At 47.3% G+C, this 27,535-nt stretch overlaps 1 protein-coding gene across 2 annotated transcripts; it reads right to left on the bottom strand.

Annotated features, from left to right (window-relative positions):
* Positions 1-243: 243 nt before the first annotated feature.
* Pigr (polymeric immunoglobulin receptor) lies at positions 244-27,507 on the bottom strand. 2 transcript variants are annotated; one of them, XM_048430658.3, is made up of 11 exons: positions 27,346-27,507; positions 19,634-19,731; positions 10,887-11,231; positions 7,418-8,074; positions 5,864-6,196; positions 5,035-5,358; positions 3,705-3,897; positions 3,206-3,327; positions 2,694-2,825; positions 2,528-2,586; positions 244-1,534 (listed from the first exon to the last, which is right to left on the bottom strand). In XM_048430658.3, the coding sequence occupies exons 2-11, from the start codon at positions 19,704-19,706 to the stop codon at positions 1,439-1,441; spliced, it is 2,334 nt and encodes a 777-aa protein (XP_048286615.3). In that variant the 5' UTR covers positions 19,707-19,731; positions 27,346-27,507; the 3' UTR covers positions 244-1,438. The 2 variants fall into 2 exon arrangements, with proteins under 2 accessions (XP_048286615.3, XP_085544427.2); XM_085688301.2 differs by lacking the exon at positions 27,346-27,507 and adding an exon at positions 21,548-21,668.
* Positions 27,508-27,535: the final 28 nt, after the last annotated feature.

Here is a 27,535-nt window from a genome sequence, read left to right on the forward strand (position 1 = left end):
TGATCTAAGCCAGGACCATGGAATTAAGACAAAGTCCTGTAGTTGGTATAGCCCAAGAGGGGAGCAGAGGAGGATTGCGCTCAAGGAAGAGCAGGTTGCTTAATATATGTTCTTGTCCCCAAGGTGTTATGCTCAAGACCTCTTCAGCTCAGCCTCCGTAGGGACTTAGTTTGCAGGGACACATATTCTGGGGCACCTGAAGTAGGAGCTGAGGTGTGGGGGACAAACACAGTCTGAGCCTCCTTGGTAGCAATCATAGACTTTAATTATTAATTGACATTTCTGATTTGTTGGTATCAGCCTGTAGGTGCTGGTTGAAGTGCAGAGAAAAACAGTCTTTTAATTTGACTCTTAGAAGAACAGCTGCTCCCAGGCTCAATCTTCTTCCTGTCTGCTCAAAACTCTCCAAACACAAGACGGTGAGAGCATTTGTTCCTTTATCTGAGGTCCACGTGAGTGACAGGAAGGGGAAAGGTGACACCAGGGAAAGATCCATTTGCATTTCTTCTCCTTCTCTGACTCCTTCTTCTGCTTTGAAACAAGGTCTTCATGTATCCCAGGCTGGCCTCAAACTCCCTACGTAGCCAAGGATGACCTTGAACTTCTGATCCTGTTTCTACCTTTTGAGTGCTGGGGTTGCATGTCTACACCGCCATGCCCATTTTACTCGTTTCGTCTTACTTCCTCATGCCAAAGTTCACCCTCTAATAAGGGAAGAGGTCTTTAAGGCAGATCCCAGGTCAACAGCCAGGGGTTGCCAAATCTGGTTTGACCCTAGCTTATCTCACGGATGCCATAGAGCAAGTCTCTTCCATCTGAAAACCGTGGTGCCCTTATGACTTACGTACGCCTCAGACTACAGGAATTTCTTATGTTGCCCCGACAGGTGCCGAGGCAGGAGGTATGCCTGGTACTGATGCCATGTCTTAGTGAAAGGACAGACTCTGGGAGGAGATGAGGCCTCTTCCAGTGATGTGTGTAGAAAGGCTGCGGTCTGGAGCTCAGCGTTTAGTAGGTGCCTGAGTTCTAATAAGTTCTCAGATGTGTCTTATTGAATGGAGAAGAGATGAAGGGAGGGATGGAGAGAGAAGAGTTACACTGACCTCCCCTCATATGGTGTGAGAAACTTCAAATGGCTCTCCCACCTGAGGTGCGCCCTACCTAACTCTGAACCCTCTTCTCTCAGAAATGTCTCTCAGGTTTGACGCCTTCTTATTTCCACCTTAATTACTCCTTTAGCAGAGAAAAGCTGCCGGTCGGAACTCCTCACACCTCCCAGACAGGCGCAGCGAGGCCGGGCTTTGATAACCGAGGAAGGGACCACCACACCTCTGAGGACAGGAGGGAAAAGTCAGGAGACGAGTGAGTTCAGGCTGTGAGTGGATTAGGGTGATTCTCGGGTTGATTGTCACAGGCAGGGGTAGGCGGTCAGCACTGCCTAGACGTCCCTGGGACCATTGTGGACCTGTGCAGCTATGTTGCTGGACTGGAGCAGGAAGGCTGAGTAGGCCAGGTCAGCTTCCTCCTTGGATGACTGGGGAGCAATAAGAGAGGCGTTAGCAGATGGCATGAAAAGGAATGTTCTTGTGAAGTTTGCCCTCTCTGCTGGAGCAATACCCACTTCTGAGACCCTGCTTTCAGTCCAGCCCCCATGCTCAGCAGGAAGAGTGACATTTTGAGAAATGGAAAGTTGCAGCCTCTAAAAATATCTCCCACTGTCTCACTACCCCCTTATGCAAAGTGGAGTGGAACACCCTCTCTTGGTGGGGACTGTCCCCAAAAGCTATGCCTTGTAGTCCACAGGTGATGTGGCCTAGGTTGTTGTCAGTAAAGGTGTCCTGTGTTTTCTCCCTACCATCCTAGAGAGGTAGGTTTTTTTTTTTTACACTGTTCAGAGCATGGCAGGGACTCATCTCTAGGATTAACTGCACACCCTGACCATGCTAAATGCAGGGTCTCTGATGGTATGAGGGGGAGCAGATACAGTAAAAAGTGTCAGTACCCCATGATTAGAAAAGCAAAGGGCATCATAAGGAACCTTAGGAAGAAAGAAAGGAGGATAATTTGCAACCCAATGGCAGGAGTTGCTTCTTCTGGGGTTTCTTCATACTGGTTGAGGTGGACAAATGCTTCTAATGATGATCAAGGTGCCCGCCATGAATAAATGTCTCCCACTCTCAGGCCAAAGGATAGTCCTGAGGAAGCTTTCAAAGGAGGCTGTGTGGCCCGTGGAAAGGCACTAAGGCCTCCATAACTCAGGAAGACCACCTACTCAATTGTTACTGTTAACTCGTGACTCTCCTCCTGTGACCACATTTTCTGCAGGTTTACAGCCTGCAACTGCGTTCCCGTCCTTCTGAAGTGTCACACCCAAAGATATTTCCCCTTCTCAGAAAGTCCTCTCAAATACGGTATTTATATGGTCTTCCCTGTTTGGGGGTTAGTCTCCGGATGGGGGTGATTTTGTCCTGATGTCCAACTGCAGTCTAAATTCCCTGCCATGCAGAGAGATATCCTTCTCCCTTACCCGTTTTGCCTTCTTGGATTCTTCTGACTCTGTGGCAATCTCAGTGGTAGTCACGACTTCTGCATGGAGAGAGAATGTCCTTAGCCCTAGCCATCACCTTTCCTTCCCAGATGGGGACAGGTCCAGTTCTGCTTTCCCAAGGGCTGAGCATTCTCAAAGCACATACCATCTTTTCCTTCGAGGACTGTCTCGTGAGCGTCTGGAGAGATCCCCATGTTGTCATTGCCTCCCAAATCCCTGGAGTTCTTGAAGTCTGCCATGCTAATGTCTGTCCTGTAGCTGTTGAGTGACATCCGGTCTGTTGGGTAGAGGAGTCGGTGAGGGGGCTGGGCCGTGGGTAAGGAGAGCAGGGTGTGCTGCTTTTCCTGAGACCTGCCACATGCCACAGCCAAGGAGTGATACCAAGGAGAGACACCAAGGAGTGGTACTTTTTGATGCTTACCTCCAAATCAAAATGAAAATAGTCTGACTCCCTTTCTTGGGTAGTCAAGACTCTAGGACCCTTGCCCACCTGTGGCTCAGTTCACAGCTCTCCATTCTAGGTTAAACCAGCCCTGTGAAAGGTGGTTGCCCTGTCTTGAGGCGTGAGAAAATGGAGGGATAGAATGGGCTATACTAGAGTCACATTGACTGATTCACTGAACTGGAGGTGGGGTGGGGAGCGTCCTGGGTACTCACCTACATTCTTCCGGTGTCGGACTCTTGCCACCCACACAGCCGCAGCACCCACTGCCAGCACCAGACCCAGAGGCACCAGGGTGGAAAACAGCACTTTGGAACTTCCGCTTTGTCCGTCAGTACTGCAAGAGGGATTAAGTCAGTCCACCACCAAGAGGGAGGTCCTCAGAATGTGTTGGAAGGCTGTCCCAGCTAGAGGTTCCCCCACCCCCAGTCTATCTGTTCTGTCTTTTTGTTGTTGAAACCTGCGCGACCACCCCTAGCCTCGAATCCGCAATACAAGGACCTGCCCTTCTCTATATTCCAGGCTTGAGATATTGAAGTGGCCTGCTCTGGCTGTGGGGAAGGGATCTGCAGCCTCCCCTCCCCTAACAAGCATAAGGCAGGGCTGTGAGAACTGACTGTCTACTAGTCTCGTTCACACTCTGCTGCTTGGTTCTAGTGACTCCGACTTGGGGTTTGGCCTCTGCGTTGTTCTCCGAGTGGGGAATCTACTCACCTGCCAGCATCCACCGATGCTCTACTGTCCTGAGCTTGGTCTCCCACACTCTCTATCCCTGTCTCCTCTGCCAGAAGACTGGGGTTCAGAACGGCTTTGTTCTCCTTCTCGCTGGCACTGAATTCAGCTACCTCTTCTTTTGGAGCAGCGTTTGCCTGTGCGTTGGCGTCTGGCGCGTTGACTTGGCGTGACCCTGAAGCAGAGCAAAACAAAGCTGATTATGGCTTTTCCTCTGTGTTCTTAGGCCTGTGGGTTAGGGAGAAATCTTGGCGCGAGACCTCAAAGCTGCTGGGGTGGGCTCTGGACTGGCACCAGACTTGGCAGTGAAGACCTGTTCTAGATCGCAGACACTATTTCTGCTCTTGCTGCCCCCACATCACGATTACCTCTGTCCAATTCTATACCTCGTTCTTACCAAGTCTATTCCATCATCAAGGATCTATGTAACAGATCTACCTGTGACAGCAGGCTGACAGGGGGATTCTCATAGCATCAAAGCCTGTCCTAGGGCTGCCTCCAGGCAGTAGCACAGCAATGGCTTCCAGTGAGCCAGTTTTGCTGGAATCCAGTGAGTCACTCTTGCTGAATTCAACCTTCCTGAGATAGCCAGGAACTGAAAGGCCGTCATCATACAAGACATTTTATATGACTTCTTCTTTCCTTCCTTCTTTCTTTGCTTCCTTCCTTCCTTCCTTCCTTCCTTCCTTCCTTCCTTCCTTCCTTCCTTCCTTCCTTCCTTTTTTCTTTGGGGGCCCATGACAGGATTTCTCTGTGTAACAGCTCTGACTATCCTGGAATTCTGTAGACCAGGCTGGCCTCAAACTGACCGAGATCCACCTGCCTTTGCCTCCCGAGTGCTGGGATTAAAGGCATACACCACTACCACCTGGCTTTATGACCTTTTAAACAGAGGCTGGGAATACGAACTTACTAGGTGAGCTTGCAATAATTGTCCCCCCCCCCTTTGTTCTTTTGATGTCACACGCCCTAACCCAAGCTAAGCTCTCAGTGCTGTGCCTTAGTGTTCTCGATCAAGATGTAGGTACCTGACCATCTTTGGAGAACAGACTTACACAGATGTGACTCTGCAATTGCCGTGTAGGATTCTGGATAAGGAGGGGGCTTCCCTCTGCTGTGAGAGGCACCTGTAAGGATTGTCTCACTACTGAAATTAAACAGAAAAGCTCTTGCTGTCTGCTTCCCTAATCCTTCCCTCTTACAGCAAAACCCGGGGGTTATTTCTGATGGAGAAGCTTCTAGTCAGGGACGTTTGGTAAGTCCTGGCATGGGGGGCTGTGGGTGCAGACACTGGCTGCCCTTGGAGACTCACCCCCTGTCTTCCCTTCAACTGCTACGTAGATGGCTGTAGTCTCTCCATAGGTCTGGCCTTGCTTCACCCCACACCAGTACCAGCCTTCATCCTCCTTCTCAACTGGATTCAGGGTTAGGGTGACGAGCTGGTTGTCCTGGTCACAGCTCACAGAGGGCTGGCGGACTTTGCTAGACAGGGTGTGGCAGCCCCCGTTGCTCCACTTGCACCAGTATTTCTCGTGGGAGTAGAGTTTGCAGGGATAGTGGCAGTCGAGCGTGAGGGTCTCTCCTAGCACGGCTTCCACGTTCTGTGGCGTCACCTCGAGGTTTGGCTTCCCTGTAGCTGGCAAACAGACACGGACATTGAGACTTGGAGATGCTACAGGGGAGTGAAAGTGGCAGTTTCGGTGTGTCGTGTGCATTGCCCCTGAAGACAGCACTGTGACACACTATTCTGAATACATAGGAAGCAGATGAAATGCTAATGGAGTGACTGTTGATGCCACTGTATCAGCCCAGAGTTTGATATAGCGAGCTTTGCTCGCTCAGTTCTCTTGGCTTCCCTTACTTTCCTTATTTTTTCTAGGCTTAGCACCAAGAGCATGTGCAATATCTCACTTCAGGGGTCATCTACCTCCAGCAAAGGAGACCAAAGTTTGATATCAGGAAGTGTTGCAAGTGCTGATTGAAAGAATATGGGTTGCTGGTCGTGGGTATAGAAATGGGACCTCTGGACAAGTAGGTCCTTCCTACACCAGCATGGAAGGAGGTGGCATAGCGGGAAAGATGTCTAGGAGATGCTGCTGCTGGAATGGTCTTGGGCCACCCGCCTCCACCTCATCTCTCACCTTCAGCAACCTGGAGTTCTACCGTGGTTCTCCAACGAGAGTCGCCATCAGTGAGACACCAGTAGAAGCCGGCATCCTGGGTGGTGAGCTGGTTGAGGATGACAGTGTAGGTGCCATCGTCTGGCTGATCAAACAGCGCCAGTCGGCCCTCGTACTGTTCATTCACCTTCCCCTGGCTCTCTACAAGCACCGGGCAATGCCCGTTTCCATCTGCTTCCCAGCGACACCAGACTTTGAGGCTGCCGCTGTCCTTGGGGTTGTAGGGACAGGCAATGGCCACAGAGCCTCCTGCGACACCCTTCACCACAGTGCGAGTAGTGGGCATTGTAGACTCTGGAAGGACAGATGGGGACGGTGTGAATGGACAGAAGCACCCAAATGACCCTGAATGCCCCAGGCAACTTTTCTTCCCGTGACCTCCACCATGGAGAGAGGAAAGTTTAGATAAATCACTTCCTTTTCCTCAGAGAATGAAAAACATTGTGTTTATGCCTGGGTCTGTAGCCAGAGTCTGGGGGCCAGACTCCAATGACTTAAGTGTGGGTAGCTCATCCCTCTCTTTCCACCTCATTCTCAGGAGGGAATGAATGACATTTAAGAGAGAATATTGGCTCCTTTCCTTTGGCTTCTTCTAAAATCTCCCTCTAGATAATCTTTTAATTTGTTTCTTAGCATATTCTAAAAAAAAAAAAAAGAGCTAGATATATTGTACCTAAATTAAGAAAATTCATTTGGAATAGGTATACTTTAAAGTAGAAACTAAAACAATATGGTATGATTTTAGTAAAGACCCCAAGAGTCCTCTTCAAGAATACAGAAGCTAATGCAGGGGTCCAGGGGAACCCTTGGTGACTGAATATGTCAGGGATGTTGATGAAGACCCAGAGTCGGGAACAGGAAAATGGTACATAGTCCCCTTAAAGAAAGGCCATAAGGACAGGTAATTTGAATGCCAAGTACTGGCTTGTTGTTTGTCATGAAGGCCAGTCTGTACACTGTGCTCCAGGGTGAGAGGAAGCATGGGTTGAATCATTCTGTCTTGTTGACAGCTCACAGAGGTATAGTTGCTGAGGCAGATTGTGCCAAATGACAAACATCCCCTTGAGCTGTGGGAGTAGAATGTTTAGATGCTGAGGTATTGCCTTTCCTCAAAGCATTAAGATCATGGTATACCAATGTTCTCCTATCTGAGTATGAGGGTTTTGGTGCCCAACTTGCTCTGGGGCTGGGTGGGCTGTGAAGGGGACATGGGTCTACCATGGTACTGAATCCCATCTACCAATCATATCTCCAGCAGGGCCTCTACTTTCCTTATTCTTGTTACCCAGGGATAAACATCAACAGGCCCTTGAATGCAGAAGAATTTGGGAACTTGTGTAAGGCAGAGGTTGCATATTCTAACTCTCCTGAACTGCCTCCCACTTAGTTCAAGACTTTCCAGCAAGGAGATAACATGACTGATATGAATATCGGTGAGTATATCAGAGAACTAAGCTACTCTCTAATCTACCATCCCATACCACCCCATCTTGCTTGCCTTTTGGAGGCTCTCACCTTTATTGACAAAGACTTGCCAGGCCTGGATGGGCCAGCCTTCTTGAGGCAGGCCAGAGTCACTGGCTCCACACAGGTAGTGGCCTTCATCTTCCTTCCTCAGGCCTGTGATCAACACACTGAAATGGCCATTGTCGTTCTTGGGGGTTAGCAGGATCCTGCCCTCAAAGGCTGAATCCCTCTGCCCCTTGGTGTTGATGACCACATCACAGGTTTCCTTGTTCTTCCGGCATAGGTATTTGGGCAAATGTGCCACCTCACGACCCAACGCACAGTCAAGAGTCACCGAGGATCTCAGATCGCTATAAACCAGCTCTGGCTCAGGCTCTAGCACCTGGAGGTCAGCGTTCTTTAGATCAGCATTAGAATCTTCCCCAGCCTGGCAGACATAGAGCCCAGCATCACTGGGTCTTAGGTTAGTAATGGTGACAGTGAATTTTGACACGGTGGTCCCGCCGGCCATAGCAAGTTTTACTCTGCCCACATAGTTGGGGTTCACATTATTACTAGAGTCAATGACAAGTTCACAGGCCTGACCTATCTTCTTACACAAAAATTTCTTCTTAGCAGCGTTTGTTTTACTGAAAGGACACTCGATCGTCACATTTCTGCCCAGGTCCTCTGTGTAGACATGAGTGCCCTCTGGGAACTCAGGAACTGAGGAATGAAAGATAGGGGTAAATTATAACCTTTGCTTTGTAACATAGGGCCATTTTCTATTGCTAGCGAGGGTTCTGGGTGGGCCAATGACCTAGAATGGCCTCCTCCCTAAAGGAACACTGTCAGAACTTTTCTGTTGGAGTTTCTACAATGATGCCAAAACAAAGGCCTCTGAAGCTAAGGTTTTACTTTGATTTTCTCCTGCCCATTTGTTTTTCATGCCATGATTCCCAAAAGTAAACCATAGAAACCAGAACCTCTTTTCCAGGGCAGACCATAGAAACCATAATCCCTTTATCCTAGCCACCCACAAACCCAAACATATTACTTTAACCTCCCATTTTTCTTTGTAACAACTGAGCAGAAAGAACCTCCTGACCTAACATTCTATATATCAAGGTCTTCACTGCCCAGTCTGCCTCACACCCCCAAGGAAGCACCACAGTTGAGGGGCCAAGGAGAGTTTTAACAGATGAGCTTTGCTGGGGTTTTCACTCTGTCTACTACCAGCAGTTCACACCTGTCTTGTTATGTCTTCTCTCTGTATGGTCACCCCTGCTTCATGGAACTCAATATAAAGGTTGCATGGGAACCAGATCTTTGCATGGTCATTGTGAAGGTTCCTATGACTGTAAAACTTCAATAAATGGGGATTGAAGAGATGGATCAGCAATTAAGAACACTGACTGCTCTTCCAGAGGATCAGAGTTCAATTCCTAGCACCCACATCCCTAGTGGCTCACAACCATCTGCAACTCTAATCCCACAGGATCGGACCCCTCTTCTGGCCTCTGAGGCACCAGGAACACATGTGGTGCACAGAAATGTATACAGACAAAACACTCACACACATAAAATAAATAAATAAAACTTAAAAACCAATTTGGTTAAATGAAACTATGTGTTCTCTTGTTACCCTATCTTTTGTAGTGGCGGTGTTGGCTATGACTCATAAGTGAAGTCAGCAATCACCCATCCATCACCTTCCTCTTCCAGGGCACTGCCTGACTTCCATCTCCTCGAGGAGGGTTTCTCTCAGCTTGCACTAATTTCTCCTTTCTCTGTGTCCTCCTGGGCATCTTTATCAGTCATCATATCCAGTCTAGGCCCTGCCTCTATAAATTGGAGGGTGGTGGTGTAGGAGGTCATTCTGTCTATGTGTTGCTTTTATTGGTTAATGAATAAAAAAAACTGGCTTGGCCTATAGCATGGGAGGAGGAAGGCGGAGTTAGAGAGAAGCCATGGAGCCTCTGGAGATAGATGATGGGAACTTTACCCGGTAAGCCACAGCCATGTGGTGATATACAGATTAATAGAAATGGGTTAAATTAAAATAAGAGTTATCCAGTAAGAAGCTAGAGCTAATGGGCCAAGCAGTGATTTAATGAATACAGTTTCTGTGTGATTATTTCTGGTGTAAGATAGCTGGGCAGCTGGGAACCAACAAGTGGCCTTCTCCAACAGGGTGGAGACATTTTCTTTACATTTTCCCTCTTAGCTGTGATTGACACAACATCTGTTCTTGGTAGGTGCTAAATTAACATGTGTAGAAACAAACAGAATTGAACACGAACTGTCTAAGAATAATAGTTCAAATATTCTGAGTTGCCTTAAGGAGCAGTGTCTGCTATTGGTCGTATTTATGGGAGGCTGTGTTCCCAGTACTGTGGTAGTCTTCTGGGTATCTAGATGGGGTCTTCTGTGGATACTCCTCACCTCTTAGGGATCTGTGGTGCTATGACTCTCCAGGAACAACCTTCTTCAGGATAATGGCATACACATCCCAAAGAGCAAGGCATACCCTCAGAGCCCCTGTGAGCCCCTGTGAATTTCCTCCCTTGAATTTTCTCTTTTAACTCTCCTTGAACAATCAGAGGTGCCCTCACGGATGGACCAACTCTTGTCAGAAAACCTTTTTTCTTCCTCTCTTCTTTCAGTTACAGTGAGTTTGTTTAGTGGCCAAGTCTCTTCAGGGGCCTAGACTTCAGTTATAAAAATAATCTAATTCATCATGATAATTCCAATGGAACCATCTACAGTTAAGTAGAAGGTTTTCATTGTGAATAGGAGGGAGAGTACAGGCAGAGGCATCAGAGAGAGTCCAGAGGATGGAGAGAAAGAGTAGACTAAACATGGCCATCAGACTAGGAGAGAAGGGGGGAATGGTAAGGGGCGGGGGTGGGAGCAAATAAAGTATGGGCCAAAGGTAGGAGCATAGTCCAGATAGCAGGGTATAAGGAGAAATGGGTAGCTGTGGTAGGGAGGCCCATGAGCTTTAGAAGTTTGGGGTAGGGGAACATCAGGAAGAATAAATGAATAGCGGGTACTCTGTGATGCTGAGGGAGCCTGAAGGCCAGCATGGGTTTTAGTATACTAATAGGCACCTCAGTTGTCCCTTCTGTCAGCTGTAAGGGAAATAGCTCCTTTAGCAGAAGGGAATTGGCTTCACAAATTCCTGAGGAATGAGGGCTTTTGTCTGTCCTCCAGAATTTGGGGAGAAGGAGTTTCCTTTGAACCTGGCATCATGTCTCAACTCTATCAAATACAACAAAAGCTGTTCTCCTGGCACCCATTTAACTCTAAGTTGTTTGTTAGAGATCCAGAAGAAAGTTTCACCCGTTTCCCCAGATATGCCCTACATGTCGTGATGTTCTACTATGAAAAAAGGCCTTTTCCTCAGGAGGGAGGAGACTTTTTTGACTTCGTGTCAGGATACCCTTCTGGAGGAGGTATCTTCCTTGGGTAAACTCTGTCATTGTACCTGAATTGATTTAAACTATTTTCCTCCCAGGGAGCCTGGGATTCTTACCTTGGCTGACCTCCAGGCTGACATCGAAGAACAGGGGTTGGTTACTGGTGCCCAGACCACATTTGTAGCTCCCAGTGTCATCCTGGGTGAGCTGAGCAATGTTAATCACAAATGTATTGTTCTCTGGAAAATTGATGAGCTGGGCTCTGCCTGCATACTCCGTGGAGATGAAGCCGTTCGAAGAGATGAGGGTTGTGCAGAGGCCGCTGGCTCCTTTCCGGCACCAGTACTTGCGGGTGTGTCGGTTGACAGAGGCGTCTGGGTAGTAGCACGTGATGGACACCGAGTTCCCTACCACACTACTCACATCCTGGGGACCAAATACGGGGCTTTTTGTGATGACCGCTGTGGGAACAGAAGACAAGAGTTTTGAGAATGGAGAGAGGTCAAGTGGGCTGAAACGGTTCACATAGCTCATCTGGAGGAATGCGATTCTCTAATTAATGTGTACTCCCTGGTTATTTACATGATACTACAGACACACAACATTGTATGAAATAAAATGGTTGCTTAATCCCAATTTGGCTCCATTTTAATTGTGATGTGATAGGAAAGTAAATTTCATTTTGTCCCAGTCATCCACTTTAGGGCTGTTGGCCTCTGACCTAAATTCCTAAAAGCTCTGACCCCTTGTCTCCTCCCTTAAATTGTGTAACTGTTATGAAATGATTAACAGTTTGCTCTGGCTTCTGTAAACATGCCTATTGCTGTGGGATGGGGAATGGCAGAGCTATAAATTCTGCAGAAGTGGAGTTAATTGTGGTATTCACCTTTAAAATCCTTCCCCCATCTGTTCATGTATGGCACACTTCTGATTTGGCTTAGAGATACCTGCCCTGCTAGCAGAAATAATAATTTTGGCTAATTATTTCTGCAATTGAGTCTATGGTATTTCCTAGGGGCCTCAAACTCCGTGACCTTCTTGGAGGCCCCAGTGAGATCCTGAAATACTCCAGACTCAGGGCCAGGGATCCAGGATAGGCTCCAAGTGGGGGCAAGTCTGAGGTAGACTTGGAGACTCAGGCACATCAAGAGACCATGGTTGCCACAAATTAAATAGTCATTAGTCAGAGTCAGGCCCTAGTTGGGGGCAAGTACTACAACTGGGAGGCCCAGCAACACACAGCCTTAGATGGAGCAAGTACTTCTGTGGACTCGGAGGTCCAGGGGTGTCCCAGACTGTGATCACTGCAAATTTGCAAATTGAAACAAAAGTAAGGGTTACTGGGTAGTGTGTGCTCAAGACAATATTGGTTAGTGAACTGTTCTAGGAAGTCCTGACATCTTGGGAGACATAGAGAAGGAGATTTAATGTGATTGCAGACTCAGTCTCCAGGAACAGAGGAGAAGTCCTCCTGTACCCTTGGGGCTTTGGCGTATGAGTGAAGGTGACCAGCGTATGTCTGTGTCTGACTCCTCTGACTATGTGGATGTTTTGTCTTCTTACATTGTTTGCATTTGGTGAATTTGTGTTTTCTGGTGTGCTTATGAGTTTTGTTCCATAAAGGAGAAGTGGAGAGCGCACAGCCAAGTCTCCCCTCAGTTGCACGCTGCAGTACTTCTAGGAGGTCCATGAGGCAGATATGGAGTTAAGATGTCATTTCGAGAGCTCTGCATTCTGTGTGAACTTGAATGCCCATCTTTGCACATGGAGTGGCAAAGGCAGGGCCCCTCAACCCCCTAATTCCCTAGAGAGTCTGTCAAAGGGCTATAGGAACCCTAGCCACCCAGACCAGTTTTCTTATATTGATTGCTGGTTCTTCTTCCTCCTTCTCAAACCCCTTCTATGACTGGAACATTGTGCCCTTAAACAAAGTTCTTCTATTTTAGTTACCAAGTCAATAAATCAAAGGCTGTGTAGAAACCTAAGTAAAATGCCCAGACTCTCAGGACTGGCCCGTGTGAAGGAGGAAAATCTTTGCATGCATTCAGCCAGTTCAGGATCCAACTGTATCCGAGGGGGCCAGGCACAAACTGTCTCAGTGATCTATCTGAAACTACCATTCCCTTCACACACACTTGGGGTGGGCTGGATTATTCTCTACCTCAGCTAAACAAGACCCCAGCTGTGTTCTCTCTTAGGGAGGCACCCAGTAGTGGGTTCCAGCTCCCACTGGCACAAAGAATTTTGCGGGAGGAGAGACCCAGACCTCCTTCCCTAATTTTTGTTCCTCTCTTGACCAGCCACCTGTCTAACAGGAGGACTTAGAACCCTCCTTTCTCTGAGATGCCTCAGCCCCTCATTGGCCTGTTGGAAACTCTTTTCTTTACCCACCAGCCCATCTGGGATGATTGCAGGCAGCTTCAAGGTATCCTTTTTACTATTAAGGAAAGGGATGTAATCATGACTGTTGCTAGGAAGGCTGTGATTGGTCCATAGTAACCACGGCAAATGCCGAAGAAAGGGTTGAGTGAATATTGCCCTCAACTTTGCCAAACTGGGATCCCAACATTGACCAATGTCAAGGCAGCACTAGACACCTATTGCCAGGTCTTAGTGAATGTAACGAGAGTAGGAGCCTCAACTTATCTCTCAAAGGTATTTGGGGTAATTGGGGGAAATTATGAATCTCCTGCTAGGTTCCTGGAGCGCCTCTGAGAGGCTTACTGGGAATTTACCTCCATAGATCCAAATGCCCTAGAAAACCAGCAGGTTAGTAATATTGCCTTTGCCACCAACCATTCCCTAATATTCTTAGGAAGTTACAGAAATTAGAAGGGTTTGAAGAAATGAATAGGTCACAGTGGTTAGGAATAGCTCAGAAAACTTAACAATAGAGATCCAGATGAGAAGAAAAACAGAAGACTGGCCAGATAATAAAATGGCCATGGTAGAGAAGAGACTGATAAAAACCAAAAGCACCCCAGGTGGCCAAATCAGCTTCGATCCATGTTAGAGAAGGATCAATGTTTAATTGTAGAGAAAAGAGACATTGGGAAAAGATGAATGCCCTCATTGCAGACAGAGACGAGGGGGCAAATCCTCAATATAACAGGATGAGATTGAAGGGGTTAGGACTCTATACCATTGAGCCCCCAGGAACCCATGATCACAGGAAAAGCATGGGGCAAGCTCTCTGGTTCCTAGTGGAAATGGATGTAGCCCATTCAGTGCTAAACCAACCCCTAGCTCCCCACTAAGAAAGAATCACCATCCAAGGGACTACGGGACTAGAACCTACATTTGAACCACCACCTGAGAAGTGGACACTGGGCAAGGTACTGTGACTTATTCTCTCCTTGGTAAACCAGATTTTCTGCATCTCCTGATTGGTAGAGACTTGCCGAGCAAAATTGGTACCATCATGGTCAATGAGAATAAAGCCACTTTGGACCTCAGGAGTCCATACCCAGTAATCCTGGTGACTTGCTCATTATCAGAAGAATATAAAATGACAGAAAAGAGTAATAAGGATCTGGGAACAGGTGACCTACTCATAATGGGATTGACCAATGCTCTGTGAGCCACCTACATTTGCGTTTGAATGGAGAGACCCTGAGTCAGGGTTCAGCAGCCAGTTGCCCTGGACTAGACTATCCACAGGGGTTTAAGAACTCCCCTACTCTTTGATGAAACTCTTAGCGTGGACTTGCCTGGGCACCTGCAAGGACACCTGAATGTCCTAGCCTCTTGCAGTATGCAGATGAGGTCAGTGATGCACATACCCTGGGGGAGTACCAATAAGCCGCAGAGGGACGTCTCCAAACACTTCACTGCTGGGCTACTGCCTGGTTGTGCTCCCATAAGGTAACTTATCTGGGTAGCTTATTGCTTTGGGGGCGGCAACAGGAGAACCCTGTCATCCACCAGGATCCAAGCTATCCTGAATATCTCAGAGCCACAGAACAAGATGCAGGTGAGAGAATTCCTGGATACAGCTGGATACTGCAGACTGGGGACCCCCAACTTTGCAGAAATAGCACAGTGGTTGTGTCAGAGCCTAGGAGGAAGCAGCCCTGTGAGCTGGTAGGGCAAAGCGAAGGAGAAATTCCACTCAAGGAAGACTGGTGTCTGCCCCTACACTTGGGCTGCCTGACACTGACAACCCCTTCCACTTGTGGGTGGGTGACATGGGGTGACAAAAGGAGTACTGACTCAATCCTTGGGGCCTTAGAGACGGCCTGTTGGTCTGAATGCCGAGACCCTGTGGCCGCGGGATAGCCAGCTTGTATCTGGGCCACTGCTGCCCCAGTGCTATTGTTAAAGGAAATTGATGAACTAACCATGGGACGGGAAGGGGTTGGTTGTCCCCACTCCATCGAGATGCTCCTTCTAGGAGCCTCTGACACAGGATGTCAAACATACACCTCACCCCTTATCTGGCACTCCTAAAATGCCCCCAGGCTCAAATTCTCACGTCTGCTGTGCTAAACCCAGAATCCCTCCTGCTGGACCCTGAAGAATAGCCGGTCCTTGCCTGTGCCCAGGTCACTGACCACCTGCAGTGTGGACAACTGGACCCCCCCCCCCCCCCGAGACCAGCCCCTTGGGAAGGTAGATGTGACCTTATTCAGCAATGGGGGCAGTTATGTACAAGATAGGTTCAGGTGTGCAGGAGGGGCTTTAGTGACACTCCCAGAAGTGTCACTATCTGGGCACAATCTCTGCCCCAGAGGTCATCAGCCCAAAAGGCAGAACGGATAGCCTTGACTCAGGCACTAAGATGGGGAAATAGCTGAGCTGTCGACATCAGTGCCGAAAGCTGACATGCCTTCGCCACTGCACACGTCCGCGGTGCCTTGTCCAGGAACACGGCCTGCTGACCTCTGCAGAGAAGAAGATCAAAAGCCAGGGGCAGATCTCTGCTCTCCTAGCAGCTTTTTGGCTGTCAGAGAAGCCTGCTGTTATCTATTGCCTGGAACACCAAAAGGGATTTGGTAGACACCTGAGGCAACAGATTTGCTAATGCCACAGCAAGGACAGGAGCCACAAAGTCAGCGGGGCCACTGCAGCCATTTGCCACCCCCCCCCCCCCCATAAATACACCTTTGAGGAAGAAAACTGGGCCAGACAGTAGGGGCCAACTGAGACAGAGGCCTGGTGGATGCTTCCAGACAGATGTCCCATCCTGCCAGAAGCTTTGGGGTTCATCCCTTCTCTCACAAAACCTCCTTTCCTCTTTGAGGTCTGCCTTCACAGCCAGCCTTTCAGTTAGCAGTTAAAACCCTAGGAATGCATTGGAGTTTATGTTGCCACTACAGGTCCCAGAGCTCAGGACAGGGGGAAAGAGCTAATGGGACTATTACAGAAATAGTAATTAAGTTCTGGGCAGAAAACTGGCAAGAAGCTGGTGACTAGAGCTGCCTCCAGCCATTCTCTTAAGGATCAGGTGCGCCCCCTACCGGGACAAGCTACACCATTTGAAATAATGTTTGACGACAGCCTCAGCTTATTCCTGCAAAGGGAAAGTTACAAACCACTGAAATATCTAAAGATTCCTTTCTCAAGTCCTGACAGGCATTGCTGCAAAGCACCTGAGAACCCAGAGTCGTCACCGCTGATGCTGCTTTTGACTGAACAGAAGCACAGGTTCCAACCTGGGCACTTGGTGTGGATTCACCGCTTGCCCAGCAGAATCCTGGAACTTTCCTGGAAAGGGCTGTACCCAGTGATCTTGACAACACCCATGGTTATCAAGGTAGCAGGGACTGAGGTTTGGAGCCATCACTCCTATTTTAAGGTGAACATGACTAGCCAAACGAAGGTGACAAATGGAGAGTTAAGGGGAGATCACTAGGTCTCCCTTAAGGTGCGGTCCATCGACATTTTGGAATCAGACTGACACTCATGTCGGGAATCGTGACAAGTATCTTTTGTGCTTGATCTACTGAAAATATTAAGGTTTGGGTCTGGGAGTTGTCATGAGAACCATGCAAATTAAACCCATGGTCAAACTGAAGAAAAATAATATATGTTCTACAAAATGCTGCCTCCCAGCCTGTGTTTAGATTTGATTTATGTGGCCTCTTTGCGGACTATCTATCCAATCTGATAAAAAGTATTGGGACTGCTCACTTCTAAGATGCCATATATTGAAGGCAACATCATGGTCATTCTAGGATGTGATAAAAATAGAATATATGAAACCCTTTTCCATGAATGTCCAGCAGATGGGCCAACACACTGCCATCAGCAAAAAGGAGATTATCATTGTACTGATCCAAACTGTGAGGGAGGCTGAGTTTGCCCGAGAAAGGGGATTACAGGTCTAGACACCTAGGTCTAGACACCTAGACCCGTAATCCTCTTTGAGTGAGAAATCCCTCCCCGAGGGTTCAACCACAGGAAATAAAGCTCTTCTGCTGGGAAGAGCCATGACCTTGAAATAACTGAGCACACAGCCCTGGCTTAAGAGTCCATCCCGTGGTTTCCAGCTTGACATCAGGAGTTTCAGTTTTCAGTGGGCTGTGGAGTTCTCTCTATGGGAAAGGGTTAGGGTTAACACCCCTCCAAGTTAGCCCTATATGCCCAGGTAAAAGATAGATGCCTTAACCAAAGACTAGGGTATGTCCTCTTCCCGTGGTCCTCTCCCCTTGAACCACTCCACCTGTGGAAATAAACCAGCCTTCCGTCTCAACCGGGAGGGGTATATGGTAATAGATTCAACCTAAGCCCGGATACAAAAATACACAAAACAACTTCATCTCCCAAAGGTAACCCTGAGCTTGAGACCGTAAGGTTACCACACAGCTTGATTAAACCAAACCCTCTCAAACCTGGAAAATGAATATTGGCTTTGCCTTGACTCTAGGCCTCCTTTTTATGTGGGGACAGGGGTCAATCTCTCTATTGTCTCGACTACTACCCAATCTGAGAGTTCAAATTGCAACCCAGAGGAAGTAAGCACACCCTAGGAGACCTCCAAGGAACCTCCAAATTGTTTAATCTCCTCAATTTATAACGACTCAGCTCCCCTTTTATGGCCAATCCTGTAGTTCTCACATGTACAACAATTAAGTCTGAATGTATTAGAATGTACTTTCTGGCTCCTTTTGGGACATCATGGGCCTGCACATTTGGCCTCGCTAGATGTGTAACAGCGGAGCATCCAGAATTCGGGACATAGGAAGGGAATCTCTGTATTCTAATCTCTGTCTTTCCCCAAGAAGGTGTATTGACTAGAGAGGAGAGTAGAAAACAACTGCTTGTGGATGAAGGACACTCCCGCCATGAGGGCCAGGGTCTAGTTAGAAGAAAAAGAATAAAAAAATTAAAATTAAAAAAGAATAGTAACTCGGCTATAGTTATACCCCTCCTAGTGACAGAAGGGATCACATACATGGCTGCCTTGGGAAATATCAGCTTTAATTCCTCAAGATCAGACTTTCAAAGCTCTAAATAATAGAGTAGACCAGGGCACACAACACCTCGATGATTCTGCAGGACAACTTGAAAAACAAGTAGATTCCCTAGCAGAAATGGTTTTTATAAAACTGTCGGGGATGAGATTCGTGCCGTCGGACGTGAAAAGCGCTGATTTGATGCCAACAACTAGGGAGCTATCTCAGAAACATTAAACGTGATCCAGAAAAACTTAGATGCAAGAGCAGAACATGATGAGGCCTCTAATTGATATCCATCCGTTTTCCCTTCCCGTGGCTTACCACCCTTGACCGCCTTAGCTGAACCTTTTACCGCTCCTTAGAGTTATGATCAGCCTTTGAATTTTAAATCAGTTGCTACCATACATTGAATAAAGAACCAACTCTTAAAAAAAAATGATTCAGCAAGAGTCAATGGTTTGATTTTATGATCTAAAGCCAGCGGGGAAAATGGTGGCTAAGAAAATTTCATTTTGTACTAGGAACCCACTTTTGTAGCTATTGGCCTCTGACTTAAATTCCTAAAAGCTCTGACCCCTTGTCCCCTCCCCTAAACTGTGTAACTGTTGTGCAATGATTAACAGCTTGTTCTGGCTTCTGTAAACACACTTATCAATGTGGGCAGGGGAATGGCAGTTACTCATGTAGCTGTGGGGGAGGGGAGGGCAAGAGTTCCTCATGTTGGGGGGGTGAGGGGGAGGGGCAATCTTTATGCAACTGTAAATTCTGCAGAAATGGGGTAATTGTGGCCTGGCCTTTAAAACTTGTTCTCCCATCTGCTCAGGTGCAGCCCATTTCTGATTTGCTTAGAGATAGCTGCCCTGCCAACAGAAACAATAAATTTGGCTAATTATAGTCTGAATTGAGTCTTTAGTCTTTCCTGGTGGTCTTGAATTCCACAACAGTAACTCATTAACAAAAATCTTTTTTTTAAGGACGGTGAATGATAAACTAATGGCGTCTTACACTACTTTTCAGGATATTATGTTTTTGCATTTACTATATAACTTCCCTTGGTAGATTATTTCCTTCTTTTTTTTATACTAAAAACATTAAGGGTCAGGAAAATTAGTTAATTTAGTTGATTTTCCCCAAATCATACAATTCAGAAAAGATGTTTGGTTTGGAGTTCTAAGTCTTCCTTATTTTTATTTTTTAGTCTCCAGAGAGGACTCTCGATCAGATTCCTTGTCTTAAAATCAGGAATTTTCATCCCTGTCTTTGATTTCCAGGCTTTCAAAACCCATTTTTAGACATGTCTTTTCCGCATTGCCCTGTGTGACTGTGTCTCAGAGGGACACACACCTTATGAGGGACATTGCTGGCGGTGATTCTGATGTCAGTGTCTCCATGGAGCTGGATCCTAGGAACAAGGAGTCTAGGGGCAAAGAGTGTGATCTGGGGAGTTGGGACAACAGACTCACCTGGGAGGACAGCCAGCAGGATGGCGAACACGAAGAGCCTCATTGCTGGTGGCTTCCAGGGGGGCTGTGCCATTCAGGTTGACTTCTTCTATGAGATGCTGAAAGAGAACAACCAAGTGAGATGAAGTTCTTCTGTAACACCTAGTCACTTCCCATCTGCAGAAACCATTGCAAATTCTGTTGAATTAATGAATGAACACATGAATGGTGCTTCCTCATTGCTAAGAACGCCCGGTCTCCCGTCCCCCGTCTGTGCACCTTCTCTCTCTCTCTCTCTCTTTCTCTCTCTCTCTCTCTCTCTCTCATCTACAATAAAAACCTTTCTCTTAAACAATCCATGGAGCAGCCACATTGTCAGTTTCTACAAAAAAAAAAAAATCAAAAGACTGTCTTGGGCAAACAATAGGCTCTTAATCGCTCTTCAACAGTTATAAGTACCTTTGTCTTCCTACCTAAACTTCGTGTTTCTTTGGGATAGCGATATTGATGACATTTCTTAGTCATCATCTAGGACACAGTATTGGGCGAACAACATGGCCCTGTCTTTCTGATATTGATGACATTTCTTTGTCATCATCCAGGACACAGTATTGGGCACACCATAACATGGCCCTTTCTCTCCATGTCAGTTACCTTCCCTATATCCCTGTGAGTGGAGAAGGCTGACATGTTTTGGGTGGGTGATCAGTAAACTAACAGAAAGAGGCAGACTAGCGATTCTGGTGTTTGTTAAGGCAGACAAAGGCTCTTGCATGCCCCGCAAGGGTTAACTGTGGGATGGACAGAGTGAGCTGGGGAAATCTGAACCCTGACTTGTCTATGCTCTCACCCTCCCCAATGATAGCATGCTTACACTGGATGCTAGGATGCCTATTGTTTGTCAAAGACTGTCTTTGCTATCATTTGTATAAACTGACAACATGACCACTCTGTGGTATGGTTAAGAAGAAGGTGTTTTTATTTGCCTGTTTGATTTTTGTTTTGTTGTTTGTTGGTTTGAGACAGGGTTTCTCTGTGTAACCCTGGCTATCCTGGAACTCACTCTGTAGACCAGGATGGCCTCAAACTCACAGAGATCTGTCAGCTTCAGCCTCCCAAGTGCTGGGATTAAAGGCATGCACAACCATTGCCTGGCTAAGAAGATGATTTTTTTTTATTGTAGATATGAAGCGATCTTCTTCTTCCATGAAGTGTGTGTGGCGATCTGGAAAAGTCTAGATCAGAGAGAGAGAAGAATAGACTGGACACGGCCAGCGGTCTGGACATGGTCAGGCCTATCTATGAGAGAGGGGGGATAGCAGGGGAGAGGGAACAAAAAATCCTGAGGAGAGAAGCAGGAGCAGAGAGCTGCAGAAAGGTAGAAAATTAAAAACATAGTAAGAATAGCAGGGTTATAAGGAGAAAGAGTAGCTGAGGGAAGGACGCCTGTGAGCTGGAGGGAGTTTAGGGTAGGGGAGGAGGTGAGAAGGGCTAGGGCTAGCTAGCATGGGCTTTGAAATGTGTAACAGGTACTTGTGATCCTGAGGGAGCCTGGAGGCCAGCCTATGCTATGACATGCTAATAGGCACCCCAGGTAACCATATATCCCTTCTGCCAGAGAGGTAGAGGGGAACCAGCCTTTACAAACTCCTAAGGAACGCTGGCTTTTATTCAGCCACCAGAAATCCTTCTATAGTCCAGTTTGAGTTCATTCCTAGACATTTGGACTGCTTTTTTGCAGTTTGGGGAACTGGAGTTTCCTTTGGACCTGGCATTATTCATTGGAGTTGTACAAGTAGCCTTGAAATAAGAGAGAAAGGCAGACACAGCAGCGGCAGCAAAGAACGAGCCGGAGATGATGAGCTGTGCCCAAGGTTTGCTATGGCTCCACCCTGGGGTCGGAGACAAAAATGTAGACGATATCGTGTTTCCTACCTGCTGAATTCCGGCAGAGAAAGAGCGAGGATGCGAGCCACCATGAGGACTTCTACATGGTCCAGACCTACAGAGGACTGAGGCTTGGGCCATGCTAGGCTGAACTATTTCAAGGACCCAAATGATACCCTAAGACTCTAGGGCCAAGAGGAAGGAGAGGGGAGTCCCCACTTTCCAACAGAATTTGAGGACTTTGTTTGACTATAAACTTTGGAATGGATTTGAAGGAGCTTTAAAAGGAGAAAAACAATGATAATAGGCCCTATGCAATAATGAGTGCCCATAAAGATAAGAGAGCTGTAAGCAGGAGGCAGTCTGGGCAATATCTCTTCTCCCTGTTTGTCCCTAACTCTGCTTCTCAGAGACTTCCTTCACTAGCTGAGCCAAAGGCAATAGACTTGTTTATCTTGGTTATTTCTTTTCCGTAGGGGAATTTCCCAGTAAGAAACCCTTTTATTTCCTTGTGGAGATAAAGGTATTCTGTTTCTCTGGTTCTTTGGAAGAGGGAGGACAGGGGGTGGGGACAGAGAAGGGTGTCAGATGGCAACTAAAGGTTTTTTTGCTGGGGTTAATGGCCTGCGCTTTCTTACCAAGTCAATGATAAACTCCTGGAGTGGAGTCTTAGCCAAACTCAGCTTAATTTGGGTGTGATCAGGTGCCCAGGGGTCATCTGAGAGGCAAGAAGCTCCTAAGCAAGAGCAGCTGTGAGGCCTAGTTTTTCTGTAACAGTTGGGATGGGTGGCGCCAAGTCCCAAGGGACCTAACATCTGCCCCTTGTGCCAGTCCTGGGTGCAGTCACAGGTGGGAAGGCCAAATATTTTCATTTTAAGGTCTTAGTTTAAGAGCCCAAACTAGCGGTGACTGTCTTTAATTCTCAATCTTGTCCTTGACTCTAGAAGAGTAAGCTTCTAATACTCATGAAGCAGGACCTGGTCTTCTTCTGATAGGCTCCTCTGGATGGGCAAAGTGACACTCCTTTTGTTACGGAGAACCAGGTGCCAGGCTTTCCATGGTGGGGGACCTGACTTCTAACCCAGGCTGCCAATCATTTTGTGATGCATTTTAGATGACCAGCTCAGTCAACTTGGAAGCGGGGAGAGATGTGTGTATGCCTTCAACTTTGTGTATAGCTCAGAGTCAATGTGAGAGCATCAGACACACATACCTGGAAGGAAAAACCTGGGAGATGGTCACCTTGGCAACCTGCGAGAGGGTCACCTTGGCAAGGAAGTCATGAGTCTACTCCTAGGGAAGATGGTGGGCAGGAGACATTTTCAAAAACAGGAACTCTTCTTTGTCTAGAGCTAAAATTTGGAGCTGTTTCTCTGGTTGCCGCTAAAAGGACCCTATATTTAAGACATCTTCATCTCGGTCAGACTTTTTCTAAAGCGCCCCCAGGTAGAGAACTGCTGCTCTAGATGGATGCCTTGTGTGATGGTTTACAAGATCAAATGTGACATTGTATAGACCCATAGCCTACACCAGGTATGATGTGATTACAGCCTTTTGACTTTAAAAACCTTACCCTCAGCCGGGTGGTGATGACACACGCCTTTAAGCCCAGCACTCGAGAGGCAGAGGCAGGCGGATCTCTGTGAGTTCGAGTCCAGTTTGGTCTACAGAGAGAGTTCCAGGACAGGCTCCAAAGCTACAGAGAAACCCTTTCTTGGAAAAAAATCAAGAAGGGAAGGAAGAAAGGAAGAAAAAACCCCTACCCTCCTTTGGGTACCAAATGTTTTTCCCCTGGCCAGGGTCTACTCTTGCTCAGTACACTGGAGGACTCACTATGCTCTTAATTGGCTTAACAAAGCGAAAGCGTGGGGATCCACATCCTCTTGCCTGGGTTATTCACTAGTACACTTGCACTTTAGCTAGGGTTGAGCTGTTTTCCACTGATGAGGCCGAGATGTCCCACATCCTTTGAGGTTTACTGTTGGCTTCCCAGTGTATTTATAACCTAAGACCCCCAAGCTCATAGATTGGGGCAGAACTATGGGCCACATGGGAGAACTGAGTTTGTCTCCTTATAAACCTAATTTAGATAGTTCCCCTTTGATTAAAGTGACAGCTTTTCAGTTTTTAGGACAAACCTGTCTTCATCTAACCTCGGATGTTCCTTTTCTGAGGGAGAGACAGCTGGGCCCGGAGCTTAGCTTGGCTAGTAAGCTATCTATTCTTACATCCCAGAAGCAACCTAAAGCTTTCACCTCCCAGAAGAAGGTAAGGTGGGGTTCTCAAAGCTCCAGGGCCTTCAGAGGGGACAGAGAATGTGAATTAAGAAGACCAGAAGCCGAGTGACAGTTTCTGACAACCCAGGAGTACGAATTTGAAGGAGTAAGATGCTCTGGAGTTGAGGATAGGAAGAGGGAGACTTGACTACAAAGGCTTCCTTCCCATTTCTTCCTTAGCCTGAGGAACAACACCTTCTATTCCAAGAGAGGCACTGCCTGAGTCCATTTGGGACTATCACATTTGTCTCTCCCAGTCCAAGCATTGAGCACAGGGTAGCAAGAGCCTGGAAACTGTCATGTGAAGGAGAATGTCGAGGATGGAAGAGAGTGTAGGGGTCTGCATCCCATACTATCGTGGGGGATAAGGAGCATCCTATCTCTTGAATGGAGTATACTGAGCTAGTACTTTCATTAATAAAATGAGTGTAAGAGTTCCTGACTCTTCTAACTTGGAAGGGGAATGCCTTGGGATGGGAGAACGTGGGGAAAGATGGAAACATAACATATATGGACACATTTTTAATGATTTTAAATGCTCCTCAACGGAAAGCAGCTACAATTGCTCTAAAGGGCAGCAGGGTTGGGTAGTGTCTGATCTTCACGGGAACTATGCACTGGGCTGCGTGGTAAAACCACTGACTCTTCCACTTGACTTTCCACTCTCATCTAGGGGCTGTGTGGGTTTTTAAGCTGAGCCCATAGGTCCCCATCTGTAAACTGGAGATGACTCTGCATTGTAGGAAATTGTTATACAGACCAAATGACAAAGTCCTTAGCAGAGCGATGGGATTGGATGTGTTCATTCGCCCACATCTCCTCTCTGAAGTCAGTGCAGTCTTCTCTTTCTTTTGGTCAAAGAGTGAAAAACAAAACAAAACAAAACAAAACTAGAAGGCTGTCGGCTGAGCATCCTATCAAGACTCAGAGAGAGCTGTAGGTTGAGCCCCGTGACTCCAGAAGCAAGCACTGTGGCCTGGGTTAGAAGAACACATACAGAATTCTTCCCAAGACCTTTACTGATGTCAACATTTTAATTTGCACAGCTACCCCAGGAAGCAGGGCATAAAGCACAAACAGGTAAGAAAGTTGCCCAAGTGAGATGGATAGAGGGCCACAACCAGCATAGACTCTCTGGCCTCCGTATGCACAGGCACAGGCTGTGCACTTGTACACACACATGTGTTGCGTATATACCACTCACATATATATACCACACACACACACAAACACCGCACACATACTAAAATAGTAAAAATAATTTTTACAAAAGAGCATACGAGCTTAGTCACCCTTCTTTGCTGGGTCTTGCTGTTAGAGGAATCAGCAGAAAGAGGAAGGAGTGGGAAGGCCAACTTCAGAGAGGGAGTAAAATGATTCTCTCCTCCCCCACTTTCATAGGAAAGGCAATTCTCACAAAGAGTCACTTGGACCAAGAGGTGGTGCCAAGAGTTCTTCCTGCAAACACTAGCTGCTATTTATTTAGCATCAGGCATGGATGGGGAGTGTTGCCTTTGTTTCCTGAATCTGGGTGCACCCATGCCAAAGCTCTGTTACCCCTGCCATGCTGTGTCTATGCCAGAGACCCTGGAGCCCAAACTTCCTTGTACCCAGAGTCAGAGGGAAGAGGAGAACATGGATCATGTTCCAATGCCCCGATTTTATAAGTCGAGTGTCCCTTATCCAAAATGCTTAGGATCAGAAGTGGCCTCCATTTTAATTTTTGAGATATTTTCAGATTTGTGGTAAGAGGTCTTGGGAAGGACCCAAGTCTAAGCTTATCCTGAAAGCAACTTGCTTTATTTTTACTGTGTCTCTGCTTTCGATGGATGCCTGCTACCCGAGGTCTGGCGTGGAACTTCTGCTTGTGTTGTGTAGGCTCTTAAAATATCTAGGATCAAAGCATTTCAGATTTTAAAATAACAGATTCAGGAATACTCAGCCCGTAATTTCATTTAGTTATCTGTTTGTTTATTTTTTGAGGCAGCATCTCTCTAGGTAGCTGATCTCTAACTCACAATCAGTCCATTTTCCCACCTTAGCCCCACAAGTGCTAGAATTACGGGTGCGTTCTAGTTGCACACATTTTTTTTTAAGTTAAGTGGTTTGTTCTGATAGGTGATAAAATCATATCAGAAAGGATGCACTCACGGATCGTTCAGATGTGCCTGGGAACTTGACATCATTCGCGTTAATTCGTGAAGTCTTAGCTGTCTCAACTGGAAGATGGAAGGGGTTGTCCACCCTTCCCAGCTCCCTGGCGTTTGGGGGTGGGGATGAGGTGAAGTTATGAAGTCCCAGGGCAGGTGGACTTACTAAACGGAAGCTGAAGTGATGGGGCTTTTTGTGAATGAACCTCACAGAGGCAGAAGTATGCTAAGAAGTGGGTTATGGTCATAGAGCTGGGTGTTCTCCTGACTCCAGCTCATTGGCTATAACACGGCGTCCATTCTCCCTATTTAGGCAGAAGCACGACTGGAAAGTTCTGGATCTCTACTTTCAGCCACTGAATAGATGCCTTCTACCCAAACCCCCCAAACTGGCACACCCCTATTTATATAGTAAGAAATCTCTAAGTCCCTTAGCAGCAGGGGAAAGTGTTAGCCGAAGCTGTCATACACAATGTGTGTGTCCTGTCCTGGGTGGCTCCAAGTCTACAGGCAGTTGCACAGGTGTAGCTGGCAGAAGATGAAGCTGAGCTGTCGCTGTCCTTCCGTCACTGTCTTCTGTGCTGGCTAAGGAACAGCGTCAGGATAGACCAGACCGAGGAGGCTGTCTGATTGTGGCTGGGTGTGTGTTAGGGGGTGCATCGGGGCACAGGGCTGATGCCTGTACCTAGAAGGTGGCTCTGCCCCCCCCCCAGCTTATCACCCCGCAAAACATCATTCTCCCCATTTAGAGCAACGCAGAGTGACACCATAATGCATACTTGTTTCTAGTGACACAAATATGTGGAGGCAAGTCTGGACTGCGATTCGAAATGATTTCAGAACCTTGCAGAAGCCCAGAAAGAGCAGCTGAGGGCGGCCCGCTTCGAACGGTAGCTGAGATGCTTTACTGCATAATCTGATTGCAGACCTGCCTGCCACTCAATTCGTTCTTGAGTAATTGAACTAAATTGAGATGCACCGAGCCATTGTTATATTGCTACACTTTGCACTTACTTTCTCATTTGATCCCCCTTGGGCCAGCAGCGATAGCTGTTAGTTTTAAATCCCCATCCTACAGAGTGAGACTGAGGTTCAGAAAGACTAGGTCCTGTGTAACGGTAGGGAGTTAGTAGCAGTAGGAGGATAAGGGAATTTGGAAACTAAGGGTAATGGGTGAGCTGGCAACAGACGTTGCTTCCTTCTCACCCACGCTATTTTGCAGAAAGGGCATGCCCATACGCATGTCTGCCTTTCTTCACACCACTGGAATATGCCCCTGCCATCCCTTGTGACATGCAGGCACACAGGCTGCCCTGTCCACCTCACCCTCTCTGTGAGGCTGGTAGTTGAGAGTCGGGGGATCATCTGAACCATGATCCCAAGGAGCATCCTAGCCAAGGATCCCAGGCAGCACACTTACTTTTAGCCACTTCCTTCTCCAGCTGCTCCAGTTTCGGGGCACAGCCTGCCAGCCAGTGTGTACCCCTGCTTTTCTAGAAGCTTCCAGTCAGGCACTGGTTACTGCTGCCAAAACCGAAACTGTGCTCTGTGCTTGACCCGCACCTGGCTCTTAAAGGGCCTGCTGTCCCATTAGGCAAAGTAGCCAGTTA

Source organism: Myodes glareolus, chromosome 5 (assembly GCF_982192425.1).
Source record: "Myodes glareolus chromosome 5, mMyoGla1.1, whole genome shotgun sequence".
NCBI classification, from domain to species: domain Eukaryota; kingdom Metazoa; phylum Chordata; class Mammalia; order Rodentia; family Cricetidae; genus Myodes; species Myodes glareolus.